The following is a 12,932-nucleotide window of genomic DNA, read 5'->3' on the forward strand; positions in this document are numbered from 1 at the left end:
ATAGTCAAGTAGAAAACTAAACCAAAATCCTCAGTACAGATGTCATCATTCCTTTACAAAGAGCAATTTTCTGCTAGCATCTAGAGAATGAAAAAGTATCTTTAGAAAAACACACAGGAAACACCTTAGAAAAAGAATCATTCAAACATTAGGGTAATGAAAAAACAAGCCGGTGCCTTCAAGCTTTGTGAAAGGATGTGAAAACAAACCAGTACAGCTACAGGTGTTCTTTATCTACATACAAACAATTCTAGTAAAGGGGGCACTTCTAATTTGATTCAAGCCTGGAAACGCTTCTCATACACACAGACCTAAGTCTCAAACACTGGGCCAGAATCTTAGAGAAAATTTAACTAGCAGAGATATGAAACACCATTACTTGGCCATTCAACCTGTATTTTATTTGTGTGCATAAGGTATGGAAAAACAAAGAGTCAGATATTGCTCACTTACAATAGAAGAGCATTCAACTGAAAGGCATTTTGTGAAATGACAGAAAAGAAAGGTTTACAGCACAAATTTATTGTTTTATTTTGGGTATATGATCTTTATTTAAACTGTTACATAGGAATAGCTTTATAGAATAAGATTTCTGAGCAGAATTTTTTCTCTTTCCTCCTAGTCTGTTCCAAGCTTTGATGCTCATACTTTACTTCCCACACTCTTCACGGGATGAAGAATTATTTATGTACAAAACTATACTCTGAAAGGCACCTCAAGCAACATGACACTTTTATATTTATTTGTAGGATATCACTTACACGAACTGAAGTGAGAGCAGGGAGAATACAGTGAACAAAAGTTGTCAAGAATAATAATTATAAAAGAGGAAAAATAAAGAGTCTGGCATATGAAAGTTTCTTCATTACTCCTTAGTATATTTATAATCAACCAATTTCCTCCCACGTTTTCCAGCTCTGTAAAATAAGACTTGTATATCTTCACAGAGTTTGTTTGTAAGCCATACAATTCCAAGTAGCCATGCTTAAAGGCATTTTATAAACTATTTTATAACGTGGCATGATAATTTCCCCATGGGGATAGTCACTGGACACTTAAATTTTCCTTTGCCAGGACAATACTTCCAGTTCTTGCTAATGATGTTTTTGATTAGCTTCCAGGAAAAGCTGCCACTTGGTTACATCCATGTTCAGTTCCTTTGCCAGTGATCTTCTATACAAGTCACAGGGTTCACAGATGAAAACCTCAAGTGTCCTGCACAAAAACTCAAGAGATATCATCTCCCCTGCAGTCAAGGTTACACCATGTGTACATACACTTACATACAGTTTTGCAAAACTTAGTTCACCAACCAGCTTTACCCATGGGAAAGTAACTTTGCCCTTTTTGCAGCTAAGGGGTCCATTTGCCTGGGGACTTTCCTGTTTCTGGAAGCCACCTGTGAATTCCATGATAATGAGGCCTGATGGAAGTAGAGAGCTTTGCACCAGCAACACCAATGGCCAAGCTCAGAAGGAGTGACTTTTGGCAGCAGCAGCAGGCAGCAATTTGTTCACCGGAGCATTGTCTCTGTCTCAGTATCTCACAGGTTCCATTTCAGTAGATCTGAAAACTTTGAGTTTCTCTTGTTATCGTCCTTTCTCAGTGTTTTTGGAAGAAGGAAATGGAGAAAAAGAAAGCCCAGAGGAACAACTTACACCAGGATATCACTTCTCTTGCTGCACCATACTACCAGTGTTATCATGGCACACGTCAACATGACTGGGATCAAGATCAGAGTTATGAGAATTTCATCTGGTGGATCTTCCCAGTGAACCTTTTCTGAAGTACAGTTTGAAAAGAATTGTTTATGAATTCCAGTGATAAAGCCCTCTGCGAGGGGGTTTGGCCAAAAGCAACTCGCGTTGTTGGCTTCACGTTCTGTGCACTGGGTAAAGTTGTCATAATACCTAGGAGAAGAAGAAAATGAAGAGAAGTTTAAATAGAACACATATGCATATTACACTTAGAGAAAGCTACATAGGGTGCCATATAGAATCTACAGGAGTGGGTCTATCATGTAGATAGTCTGCTGAAGGACCTTTCATGGAAGCTGTGGGTACCAAATACTACATAGTGAGCCAGAAGAACTGACTCATGCAACTGAGAGACTGCATGTGAAATCCTGAGATCCCAGATGGACAGTGGTCAAAAACCTGTCTTTTGGGTGCTGTTACCACAGCCGGGACCTCCTAATGCCACTTAAGTAGAATTAGAATTCCCTCACTAGAGACATCTACAGTATCTTTAAAAAAACATACACACAAATGTGCCAAGAACAGAACAGTTTGAGCAAAATATGGATAATTTGTGCCTCATCTGTCATCGGACCTGATGTTGTGGCAAAAATGAAGATGTGACACTGGGACCGAGCCACAACATCCATTACTGTGTAACAATTTCAGTTCTGTTGTACCCTCAGGCAGTAAGAAGATGATGGGAAAATAAACACACAGAAAGTTAGCTTTTGATAACCTTTATTCCCCAACTCCAGCAAATGCCCCGCAGGGAAAAAAAAAAAAAAAAATCATTCCTAATTACACATGTTCACAATGCTCATGAAAGATTGGGAACCCCTTGTAATGTCTAACACTTGATTTCAACACAGCATGTGCTGAAATTTACCTGTCCAGGGGTAACTTATATTTATGAGACTTGGCTATCCCTCAGCAAAAAAAGGAAACAATAAGCCTAAATGAGTAATTGGATGGGTTTTGTGGTATTATCACAAGCCAAAGAAATTCAGGAAGCGAATGGAGTATGAGGGAGGAGGACGGAAATTAAGACGACGAAGAGTGTCTGGTCAGTATATGAATAGGGCAAGAAATACGGAAACTGAATTATTGTCTGTTGCATTTTAAAATTTTTCTTTCAGTCCCGCATGACTCAATAAACTGACTTCAAAGGGAAATTAAAAATAGAAAGGAGAGAGCAAGAAACCACATGACACCTCAAGGGATGGCATCCTGCACTATTATCTGAAGGCCCTAACCTCCCTTTTAGTATGTATAAATATGGTAACTCCTGATGAATGACTCATTCTGACATTAAGTACCACAGGGGACTAATGCTGGCTCAATCATTTGCTGTGAAATAGTGGAGGGGAGAAATTCATTATTTGGGTCAAGACTGAAGTCCATTGTCTATTGCGTGTCTGTCAGGGGAAATGTCTGCCTGCCCATGCTACAAGCACATAGGTTGAGAATACAAGCTGCAGAGCATCTACGTTCTCAGGGCTGTGTTCACAGAAAGAGAAAAAGCCTCACAGAAAGGTCCTTCTGCAACGTCCTCACAGTTCTCATTCTCAGGGTGTTTGAGCTGATGCCAGTTTATTCATAAGCAAATACAGTGGACAATCTGATAAGTCCACACCCAGATGCTCTGGCATGCAGATGCATAAATGCACAATGTATGTATATTTTAAGCAAAGCAACTAGAACGGAAGCTTTTGTGACAATGTCAGCAGCCACAGGAAAACAACAGGAAATAAGCTAAAAATAAAATACAAATATTAGCTGTTTGTTATTTTAATAGTGTCATTCTTCCATGTGACCTGGTAGCATCCATTCTTTGTGTCCTTGAACTAAATTAGAAGCTGAAGATGTCTAGCTGAATATGGGAGAGACAGTCCCAGAGGACCTGAAGAATAATACATCTAAAGGCATGCCTACAGGGTTCAACAGACTACAATGCAGACACGGCAGAGATAGCATGCACTTGCCCAGACAGGTCAGTGCTCCGTCTAGCACAGACACCAGGCAGGGATCCAGTGAGTGTCAGGCTCTGCTCCAGCCCTGCTCTGGGCCACGCTCTGGTGAGCAAGCTTGTCCCACCAACGGCTGCTTCAGCTCCCCGCTGCCACAGCCACCTCAATTTGCCCATCTGTTCATGCAGAATAACAAAACTAAAAATAAATCCTGGTGACCTGAGCAGACTTCAGATAAAACTATCCTAAACTGAAAGACTTAATGATATAAAACCTTTCTTTTTACCTTTTTTTATTTTATTTTTTCCTGGGTGTAAAATCCTATAGAAAGTTCAGTGTTCTTCCAAGAATTCTGTAGATATTTTTCATACATGTTAGATGGTGTAAACAAAAACATTTCCCACTGATTTTGCATTTCAAGTACAACATAGCTAGAAAAATCTGGTTAAATGTTGCCAAAAGGCCAGATAAAAATAATTAGGGAGTTATATTGTATTTGAAAGACTGAATCCCTAAGAGCCAAAATAGAATAAAAATGTTATCTTAATAGTTTGAATTCCTTAAAATTTTCCCTTAATACCCTCTCTGTCTCAAAAAAAGCTACTTGCACTATAATGGTTTTTTTTTCACACAATTGTGAGAATGTAGATAAGAAAAAGTCTTAATTATTTGAGAATTACATCTCTGCCAGTAAAGCTCAAGTCACTTAAATATTTATGTAATTTAGTAATTTAGAGTTTATGCACCGCAACAGAAAGTTCACGTTAAAAAAAAAATCCTCTGCATGGTACTGTGTAACAGCTGTCTCAGAAGGGAATAACTGAATCCTCATTACTACAGCACGGGCGTTCTGTAGTTGATCAATTGGTTTGCAAGTTGTTGGGGTTTTTTAAGAGGGGGGTAGGGGTTTACAGATATTTAATTCCAATTTGATTCTCCTATGCTTAATTCTCTTATGCCTTATGTAATTCTCTTTATTCAAATGGTAAATGCTAGAGTAGGAAACCTTTTCATTCTGTCCAATAAAATGACTATCCCAAAGACTCCCTGGCCTCTAACTGGAGGTACTTCAACACAAATGCATAAAAATTACACACTTTGTGAAAGGAAAGAATGAGAAATGACATTTTCTACTTATTCCCAGTACAAGTAATTGGAGAGCAGTACAGTAGCACAAGCTCCTTCACCTCTTGGATTATAAAGAGGTGTGGGAAGATTATTATTCTCTGTGCTGAGTCACATTTTCATCTTTTCCAGGCTAGCTACAAAGACCCTAGTTAGTAAATACTCAGGAAAGGTATATTCACAGGCAGTTAGGTCACAAGCTTTGTGATCGGTGGACTGAAAAATTAATGTATCTGTGAGTTCCAACTCAGTTCTATAGGCCAGTACCAAAACCCAAAAACTAAGCATAGTCTGAGCACCAAAATTCATATAAATATATGCTTTCTCCTGATATCCTCAGAAGAATCATTGGAAGTTTTATTGAGGAACAAACTACTTGGTCATACTGTGTATTATTGAAAATACTCACTTTCAGAGAACATGAAAAATACTTAATTCCATTTTGGAGTAATCTCTGAGCTGTAACACATTTGTCATGAAAGATGATTTTCAATATTCTAGAACAATACTTCATTTTCAGAGCACAAACACTTTTTCTCCCGTACTTTGTGTTTCCACTAAAACAGATAATAACAATTGTGTAGTTAGTTTTTGTAAAAACTGTGGAAAATTTTATTTTGTGAGTTATTTTACCGTGAGAAAATGTATTTATATATATTACCTACAACCAAGAACCTGGACAATGGGCAGTTATTATCAGGAATGCTAGTGCACACATTTGCCTTAATGGGACAGTGTTTCATGGAGTGTCCACTCAAACTATTTAAATAGACAGCTGGATGTATTACATCTCACCCATCTCAAGGTACCCAGTTGCCTACCACTCAGGGCACTGCTCAGTCTAAGTGGGGGCTTGAATCTCATCCATAATTTCCCACATCCCCAAGGAGGAATGTGGTAAATTCTTGCTCTTTCTTCCTCAACATCCCCACACAGAAAAACTGCAGAGATGATTGGTTCACAAACAAAAAAAATACAACTCCCTCCAAATTTACATGAGACCAAGAAAACAAATAGATTGTTTCATTAAGAGTTTCAACAAATGAGCACTTTCCAAAGAAAAATTCTTTCAAAAAATTCCCAACAATTCTCAAAAAGCAGAGTACCATGTGTACCATATGTCATGTTACTGAAGACAAATTTTTGAAGGCATTTGTCTGGCTGCAGCCAGTAGACCCACTGGCAGTTCCAGTAAGAGAATTTTGCCACCTCTTCAGCACTTATGGATAGACCACCCCAGAGACACTCTGCACACATGCAGTCATGGATGTTTTGCTATTGCTTAATGAGAGGGGTCAGGAATTAAAAACCAAAATAATCACTGCACTTTCACTGTTCCATGTTACATAAATCAGCTTCATGATTAGTAATATAATTATGGAAGGGTACAGCAGGGTATGTATATTATGAGTTAATTTTTGTTATTTTGAGTTAATTTTTGTTATTTTGAGTCCACTAAGTATTCAGAAAATACGGGGAAAATTCTCTCTAGCATAAATGAGTCTTGATGTAAATCAGGTAATAGTTACTCCAGGGACACTCACTCCTTCTGCTACTCTACAATCCTAGACAGGAATCTAGAGGCACTGTTCCAGGATACTACAAGTTATGTGGTGTATTTTAATAAAGATGTTTTAAAACTCTTTTTTTTCACCCAGATGGTTCAACCAAGGAATTTCTTTATACATAGTCGTATATTAAATTAGAGTTCAAAGAATGATCATCCTTGTAACTTCCACCCAGTCTGGAATGAGAAATGCTGAAATAATAATAAATATAAATATCATACGAAGAGAAAGGCTTTTCTTACAGCATTTCCAGATGAAGTGGAGGCAGGAAGTACCAACCTCAAAAAAAAAAGCCTATTCTTGTACAATATGCAGCCAGATTTTATAGAATTTAAGGGTGTAACAGTCTCGATGAACTTCAAATAAGGATCCAAACCTTAAGATGATTATCTCCTGAGGTTTCATCATCACATTAAAAGGAAAGCTTTAGTTTTATAATCAGCTATGATCCTACAAATATGGTGGAATATTTCTGAGCTTTTTAATTCAACATTCTCAAACAGATTTGTGGCTGTATCTTCACCATTCCTTTAATCACGTATCTTCTGCCAAGAGGAGTATTCTCACAGACACACTTCTACCTCCCTAATCAGATCAGATCTGCTGTTGTGCATCTCCAATATAGATTCAGCCAGAAGAAAATAATGCATTACAAAACATAAGGGAAGAAATGAATGTGTGTGTGGGGAAAAGTCAAAAAAACCCTTGCTGGTTTAATGACGACATTATAAAGTATAGTTTACTCTCATGCCACTAAATAATGGGCATTGTGACAGATTTACTCACTTGGGTTGAAAATAATGAATACATTCTGGTGTCCTTTGAAATAATTACAGATCTCCACCCTTGGCTTCACATCAACAGCTGTCTGGAAAATGAAAAATGGTTGAATAAACCTAACTGAAAACCCTAAAATGCACGATTATTACTAAATTGTTGTTAATTTCCTAAAGATACAGCAAGAAAATGTAAATATAAAGAGCAATTGTAGATGTATGCAGTAGTTTATATACCTAATATCCATCTCCAATAAGCAACAAAAACTACTACATTAAGCAAATATAGAACAAGGAGGGAAATGTAGCTTGACACCAGGTACTTTGTTATAAAGATAAAAAATTTAGTAGCACTGGAATTTTACCAAGCCAAAAGCTTCTACTAGCAAGTGGGCTTTGCCTTCTACCACTCCTGAGGTTATTTTAATGATTATTTAGTTGTAAACTCAGCCCATTATTGGGAACATGAGTTCAGAGGGGAAGTATTCTCTGAAGCTATCACTATGCCATGCCTACAGCAGCCAGTCCCATACCTCCCTTGAATAAGACAAAAATCAAGAGTAAGTGAAGGCAAATCCTAATCCCACAAAAACTTAAGCATATGCATCCAACTTCTTATATACACTGCACCTCCTAAGTAGTCATCACCATCAGTGATGATGTGAGGAAAAAGATTAACTTAATACACTGAAGAGTCTGCACTGGGTCTCAGATGCTGTCAGCCACTTCACAAATTCCCACTTCTCCAGCTGAGAGAGAAACATAGATAGAGGGAATGCACTGCAGAGGGCACAGGAAAATGCAGGATGCAAGAGCAGCATATGGACCTGGCATCCTGCAATCCAAACGCTGAAACACTCTGCAAATGTCTGGCTTGCAAAGATTCATTCATGTACTGTATCATCCAGATAAGAGTTTGTTTTGCTCCTTAGAGATGATTACAACATTGCAGTGTTACTCTGCATTATGCAGTGATCTGGCTCAAGAGCTGTGGCTTTAATACAGTTTGTCTTAACCATCATTTACTATGCTATTGCATGAGCAACAAATTATGTCAGAATACCTTACTTAATCATGAACTCATCAGGGACAAAGACTAAAATGAAGAAGGCCGAACTTCTCCAAAGAAATACTTCTTGAGCTAGCTTTCAGAGTAGCAATGAAGAAATATGTGCTATTTTAGTGGTGAACATGAATTCTCCTGGAAGTTGCCAAGTTGAGGCAAATCCCTTCACCAGTTTGACATAACAAATATTAAGCTGCTATGTTAAACACACACATCAGACACTTTGCATTTCTGGCTAAAAATTTTACATTTCTTTATCATAAGAATAGGGTCATCTGTGACTCACTGCTTTTAAATCATCACTGCCCAGTTTCTAAAGTTGACTTGAATTACAACTTTGATGACAGAGCAGCTGATAGAGACCACAGTTGCAACCGCAGCTCATTTCTGTGTAAGCTCCTGCAACATAGCAAAGTTGCTTGTTAACAAGTTCCTTGGTAAACAGATGTCCCCAGGTTTGCAGCAGCAACCCTGCCATCTCAATTCAGAATGAGCTTAACATGTAACAGTGCAAACAGGACTGAGGATTCGGTACTAATTTAGGAAATCTAATGCCTGCTCTCTGCCCTGGTCCAACAGCAGCAGCTATTGTAGTAACACTGACATTTGATGGAAAACAGAGAGAATGGCAAGGGGTAAAGAAGGGCTATTTGTTATTCACTGGAAGCTGAAAGAAAGCACAGTAAGTTTTAAACAGACTTTGGTGTGGAGGAGAAAGAAGATTAATTGAAAATGTACCTTTTTACTATATTGTACCTTTCATTTTAGAAAATATGGTATTATAGCTAATGACGATAACAGTAATTCCAATGTATTTTCCCCACTTTTCCTCTTTCTTCTGTCTTGTGTGAAGGGTTGTTTGGGTCATATTTGTTTGTTTAATATTTTGTGCTTAATTTTATTTTATGAGGAGAGCTTAAGTGTGTAGGGTGGGCCTGGAGGGACATAAGCCCTTATGAGATCTACAGCAATTGTTTAGAGACAGATTTTTACAACTAGTGAAATCCCTAAAGACAGTCACTAAAAGCCCTTGAAATCATGTGTGTTATTTTGCAGTCAGTAGAAAATAGATGACTGGACACACAGGAATTCCCTGGGACGTATATGTAAATCCTTTTTCTTTCCTTTTCTTTTGGTGACTAGGAAAGTCTCTGTAGTTGAATTTCAGCTACAATCATCCCCAAAGTATTTGGAAATTCAGGTCACATGACCAAAAAGAAAGGGCAGTTCACTTTGGCACAGATGACAAGGTTTCTACACTCTGCTGTATTCCTCCTCCTCCAGCACCATGATACACACTCTTCATGAGTTGGTTTCTGAACCATCATGCTGTACAGCACGATGCTGGAGCACCACAAGGAACTGTGGTGGTTTGCCCTGCAGATGCTTATGAAGAAGAGGTGTTGCCAGCCCAATCTGCATGTGCTCATCAGTTAGACATCTCTGTTCCTTATTTGTCCCTCTGTAAAATGAGGCTAAAGTAGCATTGTCCAACCTCATGAAAATACTGTGTAATAAAAGACAATACGGTCTCTAATGACTACCTTAATAGGGACCATATGTGTCATATACAAATAGTTGGCACCCAGTTTAGGTGTCCAAAAACTTCCCAAGTATACAACAATCCCTGTATTATTTGATTGATTGCCTTGTAAGTGTTAAAATAAAGCCTACAGTAGCTGTATCTGTTTCTCATTCTCAATCCTGTTTGCTGTGCTGCTCAAACTGTAGGTAGCATGTTAAACAAAGCAATGAAAGCCTTCCCTTTACAATTTCTGCTATAAAAGAGCGAGACAAATGTGGCGTATTTTCTGTATCACTTCACAACATCTGTACTCAAAAACTCATGCATACAAGTATCCCTGCAGTGACAGTGAGAGACCAGATACCACTGAAAAAGGAATAAACAAATAAAACCAGCATGGATAACTGTATAGTTTTGCTTTCAAAATCAGAGAGCAGCTATGAAATGCTAGCTAAAATAAAACAACTAATTTCTAAGTAAAGGATAGTAACACAAAAAAAGCATGCCAGACTGCTATTTCAGACATTGACTTCTCGACGCAAACATTCTAGTAGTTTGTATTTTTTACTAAGGGATATAGGCAAAAAAAAATATTGCTAATAACACCTGTGTGTCATCTAATACATTTCATTCATTAAATTGCAAAGAAAACAAATGTCCTGATTGTTTTCTAGATGAGAAAATAGAACCATAATACGGAATCACAATTTGCCCACAGCAGAGTAGTTCATAGCAGAACTGGCAATAGAGCTTGGGTCTTCTGGGCTCAGGACCAGGCTCTAGATACAATCTACACTGCTTATGAGGACTCTGATTCTTATCTTGCAACTGGGCTACTGAAAACAACTCTCTCCTTGTGAAATCTCCACTGTTGGAGCTACACACACACATGCACATAGCATGACTAAATATGACTTAATTCTTTAGGAAATCAGGCCAGAAAGTGGACTGTTTTTCCAGAGAAAGTGGAGCTCCAGAAAAGCTGTCTTTGGGGATTACTTGGACAACGGAGCACCAGGTCTGCCAGAACCTGACAGAGGGGAACAGAAGGATGCCCTGAACTTCCTTCTGCTCTTTCCTGACATACAGTCAGGAAAGGAAAATGCTGTCCATGCTGAACTCAGGGACAGAAAACAAAGCGCAAAGTTACAGTTGAGCAATTATCTCAGAATATACACAAAATCGCAACAGCCTGAAGGAGATACACAAGTGACAGACCTGAGCTGCTCATTTGCAAATAAGGAATATATGAACTACCATCTTTAATTTAAAGTATAAAAGACACCCTGTACCTCAGTCCTGAGCACATCCAAGAGGCTCTGCTCCCACAAAGTTCATGCAAGCTTTGATAAAAATTCCAGTTTCATTTATGTTACTGAAGACTGCAACACAGTTTCCAGGTTAAGGGGAACTCAGTTACAAACGAATGCTGCACAGTTACCCACCTCCTCTCTCCCTTCATTTCCACAAAAAGCAAACCTCAGCACACAGGCCAGATGAGACCCCTGACATGCTTCAACAGAACCCTGATAACGGGCTATCAGAAGAGAAAGCTTCTGGAGCATTGCACAGCAAGTGAACCACTCCACAATACTAGAAATCAGACACAAAATGGAGGTGGGACTCATTACATCTTGCTTCATTCCCCTACAAATGCATCAAGTTTGTATTTTTCACCCGAAGATCAAATCCCTGTCCACATTCAACAAATGGCTTGCCAATTTTAAGTTCTGCACAGTTCCTGCAAAGCTCACTAAAAGAAATTTATGTTACATAAACTTGCATATCCTGACAAACTGAAATCATACTTTTGAGACATGCTGCAAGTAAGTCTGTAAAACAGATTTAAGAATTCTCAATACTTTTGTGACTACTTTAAACTTAATTTTCGCACCTACTGTTTCTCACTTCCACAGTTTCTCATTAAAATGATGACCTCATCAAAGATATTTGATGTCTGGGAAAACATACATTTCATAGCAGAAAAGAATAAGTCAGGAAATAAATAATTTCATTTAACAATAGACAAGACATCTGCTCAGCTCAGCCGCACAAAAAGAAATCTCAGTGTTCTTATATAGATGGAACCAGGAATGTTCTTAAGAGACAAATAGCATTTATGTGCCCTAAAGAAGCTGATCTTTCAGAATAAACTCAGGGCACTGATTCCAGTCTTAAACACAGAAAGACACCTGATAATAGTTTCCTCCCTAGTGAGAGGCAAAATTTTGCTCCTGGCAATGGTTGCGCACCAGGCTTGCTGTCACCTATGGAATTTTGTCACTATCAACTCATCTGTGACCACTCATCACTTCTCCAGGTGCTGCAAAAAAGGGAACATGGTCCTTGACAGGCAAAAAGCAGGTTTTGTACTTGCTCATGGGTAGCTAGGTTCTTCTGTATTTTCAAAACATCTGTCAGACTTCTCACAAGATCTGTTTCGTAAGCCTGTTTGTCCTAAGATTATATGAAGTACTGCAGTGGTGGGTGTTACCAACTGATACTGTTTTCTACTCTCTCCAAATGCTATTGGCTTGGGTTTTTTTCCCCCACAATGCAGAGGAAAGCTTTGCTTTTGGAAAGATATACTGTGCTGCTAGCTTTAAAGTAAATAAAATGATGCATGGGAGCAGCTTAAAAGACAGAAGCCTGCATGAACAGAGTTTGCAGTTTGGGGGCTCTGCTTAGAGTCAACTCTCTTGAATAACTAAATCTCAACAGCAAAACAAATGCACACAAAACCACCTTCCCCAACATTTTGGTCCCCAGCAAAACTCCTGCCAATTTGCAAAAAAAAAGATGTGCTCCTTTCTATCAAACTCTACAGCAATGAACTAGCCCCTAATCCTTTAAGAATTAATCCTACTGTTAAACCAAACATATTAATCATACTATTATTAATCTATTTCAAAATAGAAATTAAAATCTAGATGAGTATGGATATTAACTGCTTTACTGGCAAACCAATGTGGCAGTGGTTACGGCTAAGCTGCAGCAATGTTCTGCTAAACTTAGGTCTAACAGAATGTAGTGTTCCAGTAGGAACAGTGTTCCTTCTCCAGCCAAATCACTGAACACACTGAAAAATCCTAACCCTCATATTCAGCAACAGGAAAAACAAAATTGCAGCTAAACCACAGACCTAGAATGGAATTCCTCAACAGTA

General features: G+C 38.4%; 1 protein-coding gene across 5 annotated transcripts in view; it reads right to left on the reverse strand.

Moving 5' to 3' along the window:
• Nucleotides 1-379: 379 nt before the first annotated feature.
• Nucleotides 380-12,932, reverse strand: part of RAMP3 (receptor activity modifying protein 3) — a 56,238-nt gene continuing 43,685 nt past the window's right edge. For all 5 annotated transcript variants that reach the window (XM_030042120.2, XM_041118356.1, XM_030042123.2 and 2 more), the window contains one exon: nucleotides 380-1,910. In XM_030042120.2, the coding sequence (XP_029897980.1) occupies nucleotides 1,655-1,910 (256 nt within the window). In that variant the 3' untranslated portion in view covers nucleotides 380-1,654. The remainder of the gene's footprint in view (nucleotides 1,911-12,932) is intronic.

Source organism: Aquila chrysaetos, chromosome 18, assembly GCF_900496995.4.
Source record: "Aquila chrysaetos chrysaetos chromosome 18, bAquChr1.4, whole genome shotgun sequence".
Classification (NCBI taxonomy): Eukaryota; Metazoa; Chordata; class Aves; order Accipitriformes; family Accipitridae; genus Aquila; species Aquila chrysaetos.